This window comes from Argopecten irradians, unplaced genomic scaffold, assembly GCF_041381155.1.
Source record: "Argopecten irradians isolate NY unplaced genomic scaffold, Ai_NY scaffold_1117, whole genome shotgun sequence".
NCBI classification, from domain to species: Eukaryota; Metazoa; Mollusca; class Bivalvia; order Pectinida; family Pectinidae; genus Argopecten; species Argopecten irradians.
The window spans coordinates 1-18,568 of record NW_027188584.1 but is presented as its reverse complement, the minus strand read 5'-3'; the positions used below and the strand labels follow the sequence as shown (position 1 = coordinate 18,568).

Below are 18,568 nucleotides of genomic sequence, written 5' to 3'. Positions count from 1 at the left end.
CAAACCAGGGACCCTCAGAATACTAGCCGAGTGCTCTACCGACTGAGCTACATGTACCTGGTCACCGATGATCGACCCAGTCCAATCCCGCTACAGAAATATGGATAAAAAAAAACCTTCAATTTTGTTTCCATGTAAGAGTGGTAAAATCAGACTCAGATTTACATTTGTGTCACATGATAGGGCTGAAAGGGTTAGTTTTGTGATTAATGTATGACATAATTTGTATTGACCTGCAGACTGAACATAATAAATAATGCTCTTCAATTATTGAATTTAGGCAATTCCAGAACTGTAGAAGAGAGACTAAAGACGTAAAGAAAAAGTATTTCAATACCAAACAAAGAGGTAATTTTTAACTAAGCTAAATTTATAAATATCCAATGTAAATTACTCTACAACTCTTCTGATTGTATTGACACATACTCCAATGTAAATTACTCTACAACTATTTCAAGTAAACATAAAATAGTTCTTTAATATAAAACTGTTTGGTCCTTCAGTATTATTTTTTTAAGTAATAGAACAACTACTATCAACTAAAAATAAAAGTGTGTGACTTTGTTTTCTTAAATAAAACTTGCAGTATTTCTTGCAAATGGTGTCAGTACTTTGAACTTTTGAAGAAAGAACACACTATATAAAGCCTTTTGATTTAAACAGAAAGGTCATTAAAACTCATGGAAGGTGAAATACAAAATTGATACTTTTGTAATATTGTATGTCATTAATAGTTTCATTCAATATAATTAGCCAAGGCCAAATTGGATAGTGCCAGACACCCTGGGACGGGAGGCGGACCACCACCAGAAAGCCCTTCTGCTGCTGAAGAGATTATTCTAGCTGCCACAGGCTCAAGGCCTGGAATGATGGGTATCCCTAGTGGGATAGATACAGATGGTAAGTCCACTTATTAGGGTGGGGGTATAATATTGTAATATATATACATACATGTATATATATATTAATGATTCAACACAATGTAATAGTTCTGGATTTATCTTTCATTTATTTAGTTCTCAGATATTTGCTATGACAGAGCCCAAAAGATGTGTTTCAACAAGACAAATATTTGTATAATACAGGAATAGGTAATAAAGGCTAGTGAGAATTATTTTTTAGATTCACAGAATCGTGTGTACAAATATTTAATATGAGTTATTTGACTGTAATCTTTCCCTTATTATGGCCAGATAATAAATGCATAATTCAGATAAAGAAAGGGATAGTTTTAACTTGTGTAATATATGAATTATTTCAGGCTTAAATTGTAAAAATAGTGAATATACATGTACAAGTAACATACACAATCTTTTGATGAACAACACATCTACTCCAATTTACATTTACACACGTATGCATGAACAGGGTTCAATAGCCAAAAAACAGAGTCTGACTTGATACCTGAAGTAAATCAATCTTTATTTAGATTTCTAAGGGGATAAAAACTTAATAACTGTAGGTACTTCATACTTATCACCATTGTTTGATGTTTCATGTTATAAAACAGCAGTGTTGCCAATCTGCCCAGAGAGAGGAGTTTGCAGTGCTGACAGTTTGAATGAAATTCAAGGTAAAGCTTATTTGTGGTAAAAGTAATCTCAATTAAAACAGCAGCTTATCTTATCATAAAATACACACGATAACCAACTAACCAACTGAAGTATTGAAGCAAACATACAAAAGTCATGATTTTTTATCTAAATGTTGAAGTAATCAAGCATATTAAATTCTTTTGACCTCAATACAACATATTTGATCTTATTTTGTACAAAAAAATGTCCAAAATTGACAGTTTTGTTAGTCAACAGATTATATTTACTTCGATCTCATTTTTTTTCCAGCTGCACTTCCATCAACAAATGGATCAGGAAATACTACATGTAAGTAAATAAAGGATCTGAACTGTGAAAGCGTTGAACTGCTTTGTAACGGTTTTATTCTCACTTTGTGCTTTCAATGTTAAAACAAGAGGCCCATGGGCCTTAGTGGTCACCTGAGTTCGGATACAGAATGAAACAAAGACACAAAAAAAATCTATGAAGAGTTTTTTTTTTTCTTATTTTAGCCATTTTGAACAATTTTGGCCCCACCTCTCGGGCTCCTGGGGGTAAGTCGTGGAAAAATTGTTAATAGGAATCAGGTGACCTAATAAGTTTCCGTGGCTTGAGGAACAATTGGAACCCCTATGTAATACTTTTAACTTTTTTTCAGTCACTGTATCATGTTCAGATGTCCCATCATGTTCAGATGCCCCTAACGTTGCTACATGTAGTACTACCGTTACCGTTACTGATGAGCCCATTAGTGGTAAGTATTTACAGTTGCAGTGTTTTATCAACACACTCAGATAATCAATTAACTAGAACACAATACAATTTGTTATAAAATTCTCTTTTTGTATACATGAATACATGTTACCAGTATTTAATTTTGATAACTCCCCCAACTCTTTTAAAAACAAATCATCTTTCAAAGTTCCTCAACCAGTGGAAAAACAAGGAGTCTGAGAAATTAGTTTTGGTAAGTCTAGTAAGTTATTTGATTTCTTATTTTGTACTAAATATTTTTTGCTATACTGGTAAGAGGTAATGAAGTTGTTTCTCTATTTTTTTCAGGAAAACGTTTGTCAACATCACATTGTGATGAATCCAGAAGTAGTAAGTATTTTGATCTGTCCATTCAATATTCAAATGAGTTTAAATCAAGAACATAAATTGCTGTGAAAGTTATTGAACATGTAAACATAAAATGAAGCCATCTCAAAAAATAAATTAGTTAATGGTATTTTTAAAACAACATCTATCTTATGATCATGTAACAAAATCCCAGAAATCCAATGACTGAGCTGTGCTTTTAGAAATATTAGAGATCTAACTCTGCACATAATTTGCATGCTTTTGTTATTGATTTCACCTTGTGATAGAGGTTCTTTTTATTGTTTAAACATAAATGTGTGTTTTGAACATTTGTACTTCAGAAAAACAGAAAACCACATCTGTCCTGACAGAAAAAAACCTCCTTCTTGACAACCAGAGGCTTCAAGAAGAAATAGAGAAAATAAAAGAGTGACAGAAAAAGAATCAAAACTGAAAGTGAAAAGTTGGAAAAAGAAAAGCAAGTGCTTGACTTAAAATTTGCCTACTGGGACCTTGAAGTTACAGCACGAATTTCAATTTTAAATGTACATGTATTTAACTTTTTATTTAAGGATTAACTTGAATAGATTTTTTATGTTATGGAGATATAACACAAAAATCTGAGTGTACTCTAAATAAACCGCGAAGCGGTTTTATGATGAGAGTACACTCAGATTTTTGTGTTATATCTCCATAACATAAAAAATCTATTCAAATTAATCCTTATAATTCAATTTACTAAAGATAATCTCTTCAACATTTAAAATTCATTTTGGGACTCTTTTGTCTATAAAATTATTACGCCGTCATCTCAGCCAATCAGAAGCGATGGTTACAAACGGTGACGCCATTTGTTTTTTTCCTTTATGGGCTGATAAAGTAAATTTTTAAGCCAATGAAAATGCTCGTAACAAGCAAAATTGAATTATATCTTGTTAAAACAAGCGACAGTTTCAATATATTACTTCTAAAGTATACTTGAACACAAATAAGTTGATACAAAGTGTCTTTGCATGCAGTCTTATTAAAATTAGACTTGTAAATCCGCTCCACTACTATACTCTACCTTACGCTCTAATACAAGTTCTTACATGGTCTGAGGTGACCATGTATGGGAAGTTGTTAGATCTTGTATTGGAACGTAACGTAGAACAGCATAGTGGGAGCAGAATTTCAAGTCTAATTTTAATGAGATTGCTATGCATGGGGCTTAACCTTAGGTATATCTGTTGACTTATATATAATTACAGATTGTTGTGTTGTTTGTTAATTTTGGCAAAATACAACAATCTACAACTCAACAGTTACACACTTTTTATCAACTTAGTTATGTTTAAGTACACCTAAGAAGTGATACATAGGCATATCAAACAGAGTTGACTTATTTTAAAAGTATTGTCTGGCAATATGATTTCTTTACATGTTTTCCATCTGGCTGAGCAAGTACTCCCTGATCTTGGATATGGAGTTGATTGTTGTTATCAATCTCCACATCCAAGATGTCCGACCTTAAAATACCTATATTGTGCAATATAATACATGCTGATGTCACAGTCACTGCACACTCAGGTGCCATTCTGAGACCGAATCTCAGGCAAGGAAATCTGGCCTTCAATACTCCGAAGGTTTGTTCTACTCGAACTCTGGTCCTACACAGGCTGCTGTTGAACCGTTCCTGTGACCGGTCAGCTGGATGAAGGTATGGTGTCATCATATACCTTCTGCATGCGTACCCAGAGTCTCCCAGCAACAAACCATCATGTACTCCTGTTATGTAATTAAAAGATGACTATTTAGACTTTCAACAATAGTGTGTTAAAAAAAAAATCCCCACTTTTCAATTATTTGAAACAACAAAACTTAAATAATTAACCTACATAAACATCTTGTTTTCATTATCAATCTTTATCTATGTAGAGATATCAAATCTCCATATTGTAACGTATGAAATAATTCGTGAACGTCTTCGAATCAACTGTCTAAGAATATAATTGACTCATTACCATTTTCAAATTGGTCTTTCAATGCAGAGGAATTCCAAATCCTGGAGTCATGGACACTGCCTGGCCAGGATGCATTGAAGCTTGTTATCCTCATGTGGGCATCACAGATTGCCTGTTGCATGAATACACATTACATGTAACAGTGTATTTCATATTTATTATATGTATAGAAAAACGATGAATTTCAGCATTGTATAGAAACTACATTAACATCTTACAATATGGTTTATAATTCATTTCATATGAAAAGTGAAATTTCACATCAAAAGAAAGTGAAATATAGTGAATTACCATAATTTAAAAAAAAAAAAAAAAAAGCACGATTTAATATTAATCACAAATTTAATAGCTTATTATGTACAGAAGATCTATTTAATCAAAGTTTTCCTGCATATAAAAAAAACTGTGTATCAGTAATAATACTTTCCATAAACTTTTCAAGATCAACACAGGTAAGATATTTATTATTTGAAAGACTGTGCACATTACGTATGCAACTAACTTTGTCAAGGCATTAATGACTATTTGGACAGTCAAAAATCTACCGGTAAAAAGTTCACCTCCCTGTAGGAGTTGTCTCTCTTGACCTGTTATGAGACATACATTTCGTGTATCGAAGAAATATTTATTTTCGTAATTTTACCTGTACGTTAAGGGAATGATACCTTTTCTATTCAGGAAGTCAGCTTCGTTCTGTGTTGGGCGTTTTATTCTGATGAAGGTTCCATCAACGCAGCCGAGCACATTAGGGAATCCTTAGAATGAGTAAAGGGAACCGGTATTGTATTTCATATTTTCACATCAATGTATTTTATTCATGATTGTTTTGTTTCAGCTTTCTTTTCTCGTTATCAATGAAACACAGGTACAGTATACATGTATATATAAGTGCATTGCATATACGCGTTACATTTTATCTCTATTATACAAACATGTATAGGATTCAGGTTTTAACTATTTTAACGCCTTACCAAATCAAGACACTTCCATTCAGAATCAACAGGCAATACATCAAAATCTTCTATTCAAATGTTGACACCTTATCATCAGACAAAAAATTGGAGCTATTAGAAATTATTGAAAATGACAAGCCAGATATCATCTGTTTAACTGAAATTTTTCCAAAACATACAAGCCTTCATCTCGACGAGGATTCCTACCATCTGAGAAACTACACAACTAATATCTCAACAGTCAGTCACAGAGGAGTAGTAATCTACACCAGAGATACACTGAATGCTGAAAAAACTGATCAGCACATACCTTTTCAAGAATATACTACAATCTCTGTAAAACTCAACGAAAAAGATGAACTTTTGATATGCTGTGTGTATACGAAGCCCAAACAGCCCAGAGGACAACAATAAACATCTGAACGAGTTGATAGACAGTCTGGGAAACACAAAATGCTATTCACACATATTGCTACTCGGTGACTTTAATTACAAGGAGATTGATTGGAAAAACCAGATATCACTGTCAGGCCTAAATAACCCAGCAACAAAATTCCTAGAAGCAAACACGTGACAATTTCCTGATCCAACACGTAACTAGTCCAACACGTTTACCGAGTAAATCAGATCCAATCTACTTTAGACCTCATTTTTACCAACGAAGAAGAAATGATACGAGACATATCCTATGAATCAGGACTGGGGGAAAAGTGACCATCTAAAGTCTTCAGTTTAGACTTTACTGTTACAAGTGAGAACAGTCCCTCTAGAGAATCCTCAAAACTACATACTCATCGGAAATTTCTTGCAAGTGTAAAAGGTCAGTACACACAGAGGAGAAAATGCCTAACCTCAGCCAAGATAGAGACTCTGTTCATCGTGTGTAGACTCAATCCTGCGATGGTCCTGATGCTCAGCTTAGGAGAATCCCTTACTGTTCACTTTTAAACTACTTTATAGATCGGAGAAATTCTATACCAGTGTGCTTAGGGGGAGACAAACACCAGACTATACCTCAAAACCGTGAGTGAGACTTGAGTCACGAGGCCAAGTTCAGCCATCTCCGGTAGCATAAAAACCGTTGCTGGATTATTAAATTATTAACATTGATAAGAGTACAGAAGGTATAACTTCACTCCTTTAACAAACATATCTGCTCTGGAAACCATTGCCTACAAAACGCAAATTCGATCCTCGAAATAACAACTACGAAAAGGACCTTGCCGGGAAGATCAAAACAAACCCAAAACTATTTCTGGTCTCATGTCAAATCCAAATCCAGAGTTAAATCAACCATAGGAGAAATAAAAAAAACCAAATGGCGAACTATCAACCAATAACAAGGAAACAGCTGATACATTAAACAACTACTTTGCAAGTGTATTTGTCAAAGACCAAGATGCCGAATTTACCTCCCTTTCCCGAAGACATCAACAAGACGACATAGTCAACATAGACATTACAGAAGAAAAGGTACTAAAAGCCATTAAGAATATTAACCCAAACAAGTCTCCTGGCCTGACAACATTTCACCCAAAGTTTATAACCGAAGCAGCAGAAGAACTAAAAGGACCTTTGAAAAATTATTTTTAAAAAGTCCCTACAAAACTGTAAATTACCATCAGCATGGAAAGAAGCCATAGTCACTCCATTATTCAAAAAGGGAGCAAAAAACGATCCTAGCAATTACAGACCAATTAGCTTAACATCAGTCCCATCAAAAATCATGCAACGGATAGTGAGGGATGAAATTGTAGCTTATATGGATATCAACAACCTATTTACTCCTCATCAACATGGCTTCAGATCTGGAAAATCGTGTGTCACTCAGTTACTAGAATCCATGGAAAACTGGACCAGAAGCATAGATTCAGGAAAAAGTGTTGATGTCATTTACCTGGACTTTAGTAAGGCTTTCGACAAAGTCTCGCACAAATTCCTCCTCCATAAATTAAAACAGTACGGAATCAACACGGTAAACATGTTGGGATGGATCAAAGCCTTTCTCGACAACATGACACAACGAGTAACGGTAAATGGAGCAACATCAGAACCTCATCCAGTTACAAGTGGAGTACCGCAGGGGAGTGTACTAGGACCAATCCTCTTCTTGATCTATGTCAATGACATGCCAGACATGCTAAACTGTACAATTAAACTTTTTGCTGACGACACAAAGTTATACTCTAAAATCAACAATATGGATGATAGACAAAACCTGCAGCACAACATAGACCAAATGTGTAAATGGACACAGACCTGGCTAATGAAACTTAATACATCCAAATGTAAATACCTGGAGATAGGCAGATCTCAAGGAAACCATGTTTATACTATTAGTCAAGATGGCATCGCAACACCAGTACAAAAAGTAGAGTCGGAAAAGGATTTAGGAGTGAACATTGACCAAAACCTGCAGTTCTCAATTCATGCCAAACTCGTCAAGCTCAAAGGCCAACAAAATCATCGGTCTAATGTTTAGATCATTCTCATATATGAGTCCTCAAATGTTCCTGGCACTGTATAAATCACTTATTCGTCCAATTGTGGAATACGCAACACCAGTATCCTCACCACACCTGGTCAGAGACATGACCGTCATTGAAAATGTACAAAGACGAGCAACAAAAAGGATACCGTGTTTAAAGCATCTATCCTACCAAGATCGCTTAAAGAGTCTAAGTCTACCAACACTTCAATATCGTAGAGAGCGCGCAGATATCATCCAAACCTACAAAATTCTAAATCATTTGGACATACTGAACGTTGAGTCACTATTCGATGAAATTGGACGAACTTCAACAAGGGGGCACTCCAGAAAACTATATAAAAGGCAATTCAGACTGGGAAAATCAGGCCACTTCTTCAGCAACAGAGTTATCAACATCTGGAATTCTCTACCAGAGGAAGTGGTGTGTTCACCATCTCTTAACACCTTCAAGTCAAGACTCAATAAGTACTGGAAAAACCACCAGCAAAATTTCAACCATCTTTCTGACAAAATTGTATAAATCGGGTGAATAAAATACTCACAGGAATGGACAGCAAACCCTGTGATATTCTAAATCCATGGAAACTTTTTAATCAGTGTTTTTATCAGTGTCTGGCACTTATATATGTGTCGGTATCTCATTACTATGAGATTAAGTAACATTATGTATATATATATATCTCCTGTTCCCCTAACAACGGAAAAGGATTTCAACATTAATGAAATGACTGTATATACATTATTTTAAGCAACCGGAAGTCCATAGTACGCGTTAGGAGTACACAATGTCATTGTTTGAAGAAACTTTAATACATCTCCACAAGCTAGTCTTAGCTTACCAATGATGTCAAACTGAGCGAAAAACATACACTTGTGATTGTTTCATATTAACTCTTTATCAGAGAGCAATGCTTTCCAGCAAGTACTAGATATCGTCACAGGTATAGAAAAAAAACCCAACACACTCCTAACTATTTACCAGGGTTCTATGTAATATAGAGGAAATATAGCTCCCCATACTGTACTATATTTTGTACAAAAATATAGGGGAGGAGGGGGGTTATGATTTTTTTCTATATTACATAGAACCCGGGCACCTGTAATTACTATATATGAACAATAATGCTTGAAATTATATATACACTGGTTTATTTATGTATTTTCATTTATCGTTTTTTTTTTGGCTCATTGTTTTACATTGTCTTTTCGTCAAATCGATATTTAGGCTAAATTGAAATATATCAAACTAACTACTGTATTTCATTTACTGTACATGTACATGTACTAGGCCTTATCAATCTCTCTCTCTTATCTAAATAATTTCGTAAGTTGCTATGATTTGTCCATATTGATTTCGTTTTTGTCTTATTAAATATACTTTGAATTTTCAAAAATGTGTTGATCTTATTTGAGGCCCTTTCCAATTTTTTTAAAGTCGACAAACAAACGTCGTGTCGGCACATTAATAAGACTGCGGACTAATGATCATTGACTTGAATGCAACTCTTTTTAGTTGCGTTTTTAATTGACATTAATTAGTTATGATATACACATTTATTAGTTCCATATACTGTAGTCGCTTGATGTGTATAATTTAATTACATCAAACTGTGATATGAAATGCAAACGAACAAACCATGAACAACTTCAGTGTTCAACTCAAGTAACATGTAGCTTGTTGTCACACAAGGTGCTTGTTTAGTAACACCGTCGTCATCACTGACGTCACTTCCGCTACCGTTGAAGTTTGGATTGAGTGTTGTTTTGAAGGACGGCGTGTGTAACTGCTGTTATTTCAATATATGTGAGCTTTTTTGTTTTGAAAACAATATTTTTTCATGCACGATCTTACCTGCTATTGACCCAAACTCTTGTTTGACTGTTGTTGCCGCCCTGCCAGTCGGAAATTTGATGAAATCTTTCACAAGGACTGGTCAAAGCTCTTGTGACACGCCGCACAATTCCTGCTAATGGTGGGCTGGGAAATCCTGTTCAAAGAATCGCCAATCAACTGCTGGAACGCGCCTGTTGCTAAAAATCTTAATGTTACTAGCACCTGCAATAGAGGCGGAAGCGCGAGGCTGCGTTTCGTACGATGTGTGTTACAACATTTTCTATTAGACCTACAATAAAAATGATCGTTCTTGGTCTAAACCTAAACCGAAGGAACACTTCGTCCTCGTTTAAAGTTTCTAAGGGGTTTGTCCTGTCCACGAATACCCTTGGTCTTGGAAGAACACGTTCTCTTAATTCACGTTGCACAAATCTACCTCCTGCCATCTTGCGAACTTATTGTGATCTTGAGCATGGGTAGAACTATACTCAAGGAAAGTTGAGAACGTGCTCAAGATTCTGAGCATAGAATTTTTCATGAATACGACCTGAGCATGAGTACGAAAACGGTGAGTACAATATTTGAATTTTGAGTACAAAATCTTGAGTTTGAGCATGAGAACGGTTTCATGAATACGAGGACGAAGTGTTCCGTCGGTTTAGGTTTAGACCAAGAACGATCATTTTTATTGTAGGTCTAATAGAAAATGTTGTAACACATCGTACGAAACGCAGCCTCGCGCTTCCGCCTCTATTGCAGGTGCTAGTAACATTAAGATTTTTAGCAACAGGCGCGTTCCAGCAGTTGATTGGCGATTCTTTGAACAGGATTTCCCAGCCCACCATTAGCAGGATTGTGCGGCGTGTCACAAGAGCTTTGACCAGTCTTGTGAAAGATTTCATCAAATTTCCGACTGGCAGGGCGGCAACAACAGTCAAACAAGAGTTTGGGTCAATAGCAGGTAAGATCGTGCATGAAAAAATATTGTTTTCAAAACAAAAAAAGCTCACATATATTGAAATAACAGCAGTTACACACGCCGTCCTTCAAAACAACACTCAATCCAAACTTCAACGGTAGCGGAAGTGACGTCAGTGATGACGACGGTGTTACTAAACAAGCACCTTGTGTGACAACAAGCTACATGTAACTTGAGTTGAACACTAAAGTTGTTCATGGTTTGTTCGTTTGCATTTCATATCACAGTTTGATGTAATTAAATTATACACATCAAGCGACTACAGTATATGGAACTAATAAATGTGTATATCATAACTAATTAATGTCAATTAAAAAACGCAACTAAAAAGAGTTGCATTCAAGTCAATGATCATTAGTCCGCAGTCTTATTAATGTGCCGACACGACGTTTGTTTGTCGACTTTAAAAAAATTGGAAAGGGCCTCAAATAAGATCAACACATTTTTGAAAATTCAAAGTATATTTAATAAGACAAAAACGAAATCAATATGGACAAATCATAGCAACTTACGAAATTATTTAGATAAGAGAGAGAGATTGATAAGGCCTAGTACATGTACATGTACAGTAAATGAAATACAGTAGTTAGTTTGATATATTTCAATTTAGCCTAAATATCGATTTGACGAAAAGACAATGTAAAACAATGAGCCAAAAAAAACGATAAATGAAAATACATAAATAAAACCAGTGTATATATAATTTCAAGCATTATTGTTCATATATAGTAATTACAGGTGCCCGGGTTCTATGTAATATAGAAAAAAATCATAACCCCCCTCCCTCCCCTATATTTTTGTACAAAATATAGTACAGTATGGGGGAGCTATATTTACTCTATATTACATAGAACCCTGGTAAATAGTTAGGAGTGTGTTGGGTTTTTATTTTATACCTGTGACGATATCTAGTACTTGCTGGAAAGCATTGCTCTCTGATAAAGAGTTAATATGAAACAATCACAAGTGTATGTTTGTATAATAGAGATAAAATGTACCGCGTATATGCAATGCACTTATATATACATGTATACTGTACCTGTGTTTCATTGATAACGAGAAAAGAAAGCTGAAACAAAACAATCATGAATAAAATACATTGATGTGAAAATATGAAATACAATACCGGTTCCCTTTACTCATTCTAAGGATTCCCTAATGTGCTCGGCTGCGTTGATGGAACCTTCATCAGAATAAAACGCCCAACACAGAACGAAGCTGACTTCCTGAATAGAAAAGGGTATCATTCCCTTAACGTACAGGTAAAATTACGAAAATAAATATTTCTTCGATACACGAAATGTATGTCTCATAACAGGTCAAGAGAGACAACTCCTACAGGGAGGTGAACTTTTTACCGGTAGATTTTTGACTGTCCAAATAGTCATTAATGCCTTGACAAAGTTAGTTGCATACGTAATGTGCACAGTCTTTCAAATATATAAATATCTTACCTGTGTTGATCTTGAAAAGTTTATGGAAAGTATTATTACTGACACAGTTTTTTTTATATGCAGGAAAACTTTGATTAAATAGATCTTCTGTACATAATAAGCTATTAAATTTGTGATTAATATTAAATCGTGCTTTTTTTTTTTTTTAAATTATGGTAATTCACTATATTTCACTTTCTTTTGATGTGAAATTTCACTTTTCATATGAAATGAATTATAAACCATATTGTAAGATGTTAATGTAGTTTCTATACAATGCTGAAATTCATCGTTTTTTTCTATATAAATAACAAGTATAAACTAATGCACATATAATAAATATGAAATACACTGTTACATGTAATGTGTATTAATGCAACAGGCAATCTGTGATGCCCACATGAGGATAACAAGCTTCAATGCATCCTGGCCAGGCAGTGTCCATGACTCCAGGATTTGGAATTCCTCTGCATTGAAAGACCAATTTGAAAATGGTAATGAGTCAATTATATTCTTAGACAGTTGATTCGAAGACGTTCACGAATTATTTCATACGTTACAATATGGAGATTTGATATCTCTACATAGATAAAGATTGATAATGAAAACAAGATGTTTATGTAGGCTAATTATTTAAGTTTTGTTGTTTCAAATAATTGAAAAGTGGGGATTTTTTTTAACACACTATTGTTGAAAGTCTAAATAGTCATCTTTTAATTACATAACAGGAGTACATGATGGTTTGTTGCTGGGAGACTCTGGGTACGCATGCAGAAGGTATATGATGACACCATACCTTCATCCAGCTGACCGGTCACAGGAACGGTTCAACAGCAGCCTGTGTAGGACCAGAGTTCGAGTAGAACAAACCTTCGGAGTATTGAAGGCCAGATTTCCTTGCCTGAGATTCGGTCTCAGAATGGCACCTGAGTGTGCAGTGACTGTGACATCAGCATGTATTATATTGCACAATATAGGTATTTTAAGGTCGGACATCTTAGATGTGGAGATTGATAACAACAATCAACTCCATATCCAAGATCAGGGAGTACTTGCTCAGCCAGATGGAAAACATGTAAGAAATCATATTGCCAGACAATACTTTTAAAATAAGTCAACTCTGTTTGATATGCCTATGTATCACTTCTTAGGTGTACTTAAACATAACTAAGTTGATAAAAAGTGTGTAACTGTTGAGTTGTAGATTGTTGTATTTTGCCAAAATTTACAAACAACACAACAATCTGTAATTATATATAAGTCAACAGATATACCTAAGGTTAAGCCCCATGCATAGCAATCTCATTAAAAAATTAGACTTGAAATTCTGCTCCCACTATGCTGTTCTACGTTACGTTCCAATACAAGATCTAACAACTTCCCATACAGGGTCACCTCAGACCATGTAAGAACTTGTATTAGAGCGTAAGGTAGAGTATCGTAGTGGAGCGGATTTACAAGTCTAATTTTAATAAGACTGCATGCAAAGACACTTTGTATCAACTTATTTGTGTTCAAGTATACTTTAGAAGTAATATATTGAAACTGTCGCTTGTTTTAACAAGATATAATTCAATTTTGCTTGTTACGAGCATTTTCATTGGCTTAAAAAATTTACTTTATCAGCCCATAAAGGAAACAAATGGCGTCACCGTTTGTAACGTCGCTTCTGATTGGCTGAGATGACGGCGTAATAATTTTATAGACAAAAGAGTCCCAAAATGAATTTTGAATGTTGAAGAGATTATCTTTAGTAAATTGAATTATAAGGATTAATTTGAATAGATTTTTTTATGTTATGGAGATATAACACAAAAAATCTGAGTGTACTCTCATCATAAACCGCTTCGCGGTTTATTTAGAGTACACTCAGATTTTTGTGTTATATCTCCATAACATAAAAAATCTATTCAAGTTAATCCTTAAATAAAAGTTAAATACATGTACATTTAAAATTGAAATTCGTGCTGTAACTTCAAGGTCCAGTAGGCAAATTTTAAGTCAAGCACTTGCTTTTCTTTTTCCAACTTTTCACTTTCAGTTTTGATTCTTTTTCTGTCCTCTTTTATTTTCTCTATTTCTTCTTGAAGCCTCTGGTTGTCAAGAAGGAGGTTTTTTTCTGTCAGGACAGATGTGGTTTTCTGTTTTTCTGAAGTACAAATGTTCAAACACACATTTATGTTTAAACAATAAAAAGAACCTCTATCACAAGGTGAAATCAATAACAAAAGCATGCAAATTATGTGCAGAGTTAGATCTCTAATATTTCTAAAAGCACAGCTCAGTCATTGGATTTCTGGGATTTTGTTACATGATCATAAGATAGATGTTGTTTTAAAAATACCATTAACTAACTTATTTTTGAGATGGCTTCATTTTATGTTTACATGTTCAATAACTTTCACAGCAATTTATGTTCTTGATTTAAACTCATTTGAATATTGAATGACAGATCAAAATACTTACTACTTCTGGATTCATCACAATGTGATGTTGACAAACGTTTTCCTGAAAAAAATAGAGAAACAACTTCATTACCTCTTACCAGTATAGCAAAAAATATTTAGTACAAAATAAGAAATCAAATAACTTACTAGACTTACCAAAACTAATTTCTCAGACTCCTTGTTTTTCCACTGGTTGAGGAACTTTGAAAGATGATTTGTTTTTAAAAGAGTTGGGGGAGTTATCAAAATTAAATACTGGTAACATGTATTCATGTATACAAAAAGAGAATTTTATAACAAATTGTATTGTGTTCTAGTTAATTGATTATCTGAGTGTGTTGATAAAACACTGCAACTGTAAATACTTACCACTAATGGGCTCATCAGTAACGGTAACGGTAGTACTACATGTAGCAACGTTAGGGGCATCTGAACATGATGGGACATCTGAACATGATACAGTGACTGAAAAAAAGTTAAAAGTATTACATAGGGGTTCCAATTGTTCCTCAAGCCACGGAAACTTATTAGGTCACCTGATTCCTATTAACAATTTTTCCACGACTTACCCCCAGGAGCCCGAGAGGTGGGGCCAAAATTGGTCAAAATGGCTAAAATAAGAAAAAAAAAAAAACTCTTCATAGATTTTTTTTGTGTCTCTTTGTTTCATTCTGTATCCGAACTCAGGTGACCACTAAGGCCCATGGGCCTATTGTTTTAACATTGAAAGCACAAAGTGAGAATAAAACCGTTACAGCAGTTCAACGCTTTCACAGTTCAGATCCTTTATTTACTTACATGTAGTATTTCCTGATCCATTTGTTGATGGAAGTGCAGCTGGAAAAAAATGAGATCGAAGTAATATAATCTGTTGACTAACAAAACTGTCAATTTTGGACATATTTTTTGTGTACAAAATAAGATCAAATATGTTGTATTGAGGTCATAAGAATTTAATATGCTTGATTACTTCAACATTTAGATAAAAAATCATGACTTTTGTATGTTTGCTTCAATACTTCAGTTGGTTAGTTGGTTATCGTGTGTATTTTATGATAAGATAAGCTGCTGTTTTAATTGAGATTACTTTTACCACAAATAAGCTTTACCTTGAATTTCATTCAAACTGTCAGCACTGCAAACTCCTCTCTCTGGGCAGATTGGCAACACTGCTGTTTTATAACATGAAACATCAAACAATGGTGATAAGTATGAACTACCTACAGTTATTAAGTTTTATCCCCTTAGAAATCTAAATAAAGATTGATTTACTTCAGGTATCAAGTCAGATTCTGTTTTTTTGGCTATTGAACCCTGTTCATGCATATGTGTGTAAATGTAAATTGGAGTAGATGTGTAGAAAACTATCCCTTTCTTTATCTGAATTATGCATTTATTATCTGGCCATAATAAGGGAAAGATTACAGTCAAATAACTCATATTAAATATTTGTACACACGATTCTGTGAATCTAAAAAATAATTCTCACTAGCCTTTATTACCTATTCCTGTATTATACAAATATTTGTCTTGTTGAAACACATCTTTTGGGCTCTGTCATAGCAAATATCTGAGAACTAAATAAATGAAAGATAAATCCAGAACTATTACATTGTGTTGAATCATTAATATATATATACATGTATGTATATATATTACAATATTATACCCCCACCCTAATAAGTGGACTTACCATCTGTATCTATCCCACTAGGGATACCCATCATTCCAGGCCTTGAGCCTGTGGCAGCTAGAATAATCTCTTCAGCAGCAGAAGGGCTTTCTGGTGGTGGTCCGCCTCCCGTCCCAGGGTGTCTGGCACTATCCAATTTGGCCTTGGCTAATTATATTGAATGAAACTATTAATGACATACAATATTACAAAAGTATCAATTTTGTATTTCACCTTCCATGAGTTTTAATGACCTTTCTGTTTAAATCAAAAGGCTTTTATATAGTGTGTTCTTTCTTCAAAAGTTCAAAGTACTGACACCATTTGCAAGAAATACTGCAAGTTTTTATTTAAGAAAACAAAGTCACACACTTTTATTTTAGTTGATAGTAGTTGTTCTATTACTTAAAAAAAATAATACTGAAGGACCAAACAGTTTTATATTAAAGAACTATTTATGTTTATGTTTACTTGAAATAGTTGTAGAGTAATTTACATTGGATATTTATAAATTTAGCTTAGTTAAAAATTACCTCTTTGTTTGGTATTGAAATACTTTTTCTTTACGTCTTTAGTCTCTCTTCTACAGTTCTGGAATTGCCTAAATTCAATAATTGAAGAGCATTATTTATTATGTTCAGTCTGCAGGTCAATACAAATTATGTCATACATTTATCACAAAACTAACCCTTTCAGCCCTATCATGTGACACAAATGTAAATCTGAGTCTGATTTTACCACTCTTACATGGAAACAAAATTGAAGGTTTTTTTTTATCCATATTTCTGTAGCGGGATTGGACTGGGTCGATCATCGGTGACCAGGTACATGTAGCTCAGTCGGTAGAGCACTCGGCTAGTATTCTGAGGGTCCCTGGTTTGAATCCTAGCTGGTCTGGCCGCTACATTTTCTCCTCTCCTGTTACATTTCCATAAATACTAGTCACGTTACCACTACATGTAGCTTCATTTGTATACTATGCTGACTGGACAGCAGGGGCAATATATATTTATTGCTTATCTTAACAGAACATATTCTGTTTGCAAATAAAAAAGCTATTTACTACTGTAACATTTCATCTATCACTATCAAAAGTCTTTAAGTTAATGTTGAGCCCTGTTATGAAATTAAAATTATTTCAATAAATTGATATATCACAGCCATTAGGCCCCATACAGTTGTACAGGATACGGAGCCTGACGTTCTGCAAATAAAAATACAAAATTAGCCGTATATAAGCCTAAATTTCAATAATGTATAGGGGTATTTTTATATACTTATCCTGTGTATGTATTGTATGTAGATTCTAGTAATATAAGCTTTCTGTGGTTGAAAATTTAAAATTATTATGTATCCAAATACATTGTAGATCTACTTTTGTCCGATCTCTGTACATAAGTAGACCTACATTATCACATTACAAAATACACCTAGATATATTGGTGGTACAATGTAGCCCTAGTTAAAAGTTTGTGTCAGGCCATGCAGAAACAGAAAGTTGAACACCGATCGCGAGGCGACGTTTGGGCCTAGTCAGCTTAGGCTTAAAACACGTAAATTGTAAACAATATTGTAAGTGCAGTGGGATAGATTATAAAAATAATAGGCATGGGCCAGCAATTAAACTTATCGTAATGGTCAGCTTGATCCGGTAGATGACAAAAGAGCTGCTTCGTCTGTAAATGATGTCTATTCAATAACAAATCCTATATTCTAAAAATAGATACGAAACGTGATTGGGTGACGCGCGTAACACTAAAAAGCGGCACAGCTGAGAAGCGTAAACGGACAAACAACGCCAGGCCTCAACTACGGGCAGATACTGTAAAATCAGTGTTTTTCGCTATGCGGAATTGTGTAAGCTTATGACTATCAACTTAATACCCTTTTCATAATGGAATATGTACGCCTTCTGAAAATGATTTTATTATTTCATGTGTGTTTTCATGATACTTACGAATTTAGGACCTGGGTGATGTTTGTCCCATGTTTCTTTCCTCTTAGCAGTTAATTTTGTAATGCCAGGCCCAGACATTGATCCAAACAGTACATTTTCGTTAGAATGTACTGCTTGGATCAAGGGCTGCCTCCTCCTCCGCAGTCCACACAGTCTTTTT

At 34.4% G+C, this 18,568-nt stretch overlaps 3 protein-coding genes and 1 pseudogene across 5 annotated transcripts; 2 read left to right on the top strand and 2 right to left on the bottom strand.

Annotated features, from left to right (window-relative positions):
- Positions 1-6: 6 nt before the first annotated feature.
- LOC138313959 (uncharacterized) lies at positions 7-3,088 on the top strand. 2 transcript variants are annotated; one of them, XM_069254186.1, is made up of 7 exons: positions 7-348; positions 754-900; positions 1,514-1,573; positions 1,845-1,883; positions 2,215-2,310; positions 2,619-2,660; positions 2,981-3,088. In XM_069254186.1, the coding sequence occupies exons 2-7, from the start codon at positions 867-869 to the stop codon at positions 3,070-3,072; spliced, it is 363 nt and encodes a 120-aa protein (XP_069110287.1). In that variant the 5' UTR covers positions 7-348; positions 754-866; the 3' UTR covers positions 3,073-3,088. The 2 variants fall into 2 exon arrangements, with proteins under 2 accessions (XP_069110287.1, XP_069110286.1); XM_069254185.1 differs by having other exon boundaries at positions 1,511-1,573.
- A 226-nt stretch (positions 3,089-3,314) lies between these two features.
- On the bottom strand, positions 3,315-4,755 carry LOC138313957 (putative nuclease HARBI1; annotated as a pseudogene).
- Positions 4,756-8,090: 3,335 nt separating this feature from the next.
- Positions 8,091-13,628, top strand: LOC138313960 (putative nuclease HARBI1). Its single transcript, XM_069254187.1, has 5 exons — positions 8,091-8,600; positions 10,560-10,881; positions 12,049-12,161; positions 12,715-12,826; positions 13,061-13,628. The coding sequence occupies exons 1-5, from the start codon at positions 8,091-8,093 to the stop codon at positions 13,438-13,440; spliced, it is 1,437 nt and encodes a 478-aa protein (XP_069110288.1). The 3' UTR covers positions 13,441-13,628.
- A 648-nt stretch (positions 13,629-14,276) lies between these two features.
- LOC138313958 (uncharacterized) lies at positions 14,277-18,311 on the bottom strand. 2 transcript variants are annotated; one of them, XM_069254183.1, is made up of 7 exons: positions 16,985-18,311; positions 16,473-16,619; positions 15,889-15,948; positions 15,578-15,616; positions 15,149-15,244; positions 14,799-14,840; positions 14,277-14,481 (listed from the first exon to the last, which is right to left on the bottom strand). In XM_069254183.1, exons 2-7 carry the CDS (start codon positions 16,504-16,506, stop codon positions 14,282-14,284), a joined length of 471 nt encoding a protein of 156 aa, XP_069110284.1. In that variant the 5' UTR covers positions 16,507-16,619; positions 16,985-18,311; the 3' UTR covers positions 14,277-14,281. The 2 variants fall into 2 exon arrangements, with proteins under 2 accessions (XP_069110284.1, XP_069110283.1); XM_069254182.1 differs by having other exon boundaries at positions 15,889-15,951; positions 16,985-18,302.
- Between the last annotated feature and the right edge of the window lie 257 nt (positions 18,312-18,568).

What these genes read in the sequence shown, in the direction of transcription:
- LOC138313958 (XM_069254182.1), bottom strand. Translation starts at nt 16,506, where the DNA reads ATGATGGGTATCCCTAGTGGGATAGATACAGATG. An exon ending in CAGTTTGAATGAAATTCAAG is followed by an intron (nt 15,617 to 15,888) that starts GTAAAGCTTATT and finishes ATTTTTTTCCAG; the next exon opens with CTGCACTTCCATCAACAAAT. An exon ending in TGGATCAGGAAATACTACAT is followed by an intron (nt 15,245 to 15,577) that starts GTAAGTAAATAA and finishes ACTTTTTTTCAG; the next exon opens with TCACTGTATCATGTTCAGAT.
- LOC138313959 (XM_069254185.1), top strand. Translation starts at nt 867, where the DNA reads ATGATGGGTATCCCTAGTGGGATAGATACAGATG. An exon ending in TAGTGGGATAGATACAGATG is followed by an intron (nt 901 to 1,510) that starts GTAAGTCCACTT and finishes GTTATAAAACAG; the next exon opens with CAGTGTTGCCAATCTGCCCA. An exon ending in CAGTTTGAATGAAATTCAAG is followed by an intron (nt 1,574 to 1,844) that starts GTAAAGCTTATT and finishes TTTTTTTTCCAG; the next exon opens with CTGCACTTCCATCAACAAAT.
- LOC138313960 (XM_069254187.1), top strand. Translation starts at nt 8,091, where the DNA reads ATGAGTCCTCAAATGTTCCTGGCACTGTATAAATCACTTATTCGTCCA. An exon ending in ACCATCTTTCTGACAAAATT is followed by an intron (nt 8,601 to 10,559) that starts GTATAAATCGGG and finishes CATGAATACGAG; the next exon opens with GACGAAGTGTTCCGTCGGTT. An exon ending in ATCATTCCCTTAACGTACAG is followed by an intron (nt 12,162 to 12,714) that starts GTAAAATTACGA and finishes TTAATGCAACAG; the next exon opens with GCAATCTGTGATGCCCACAT.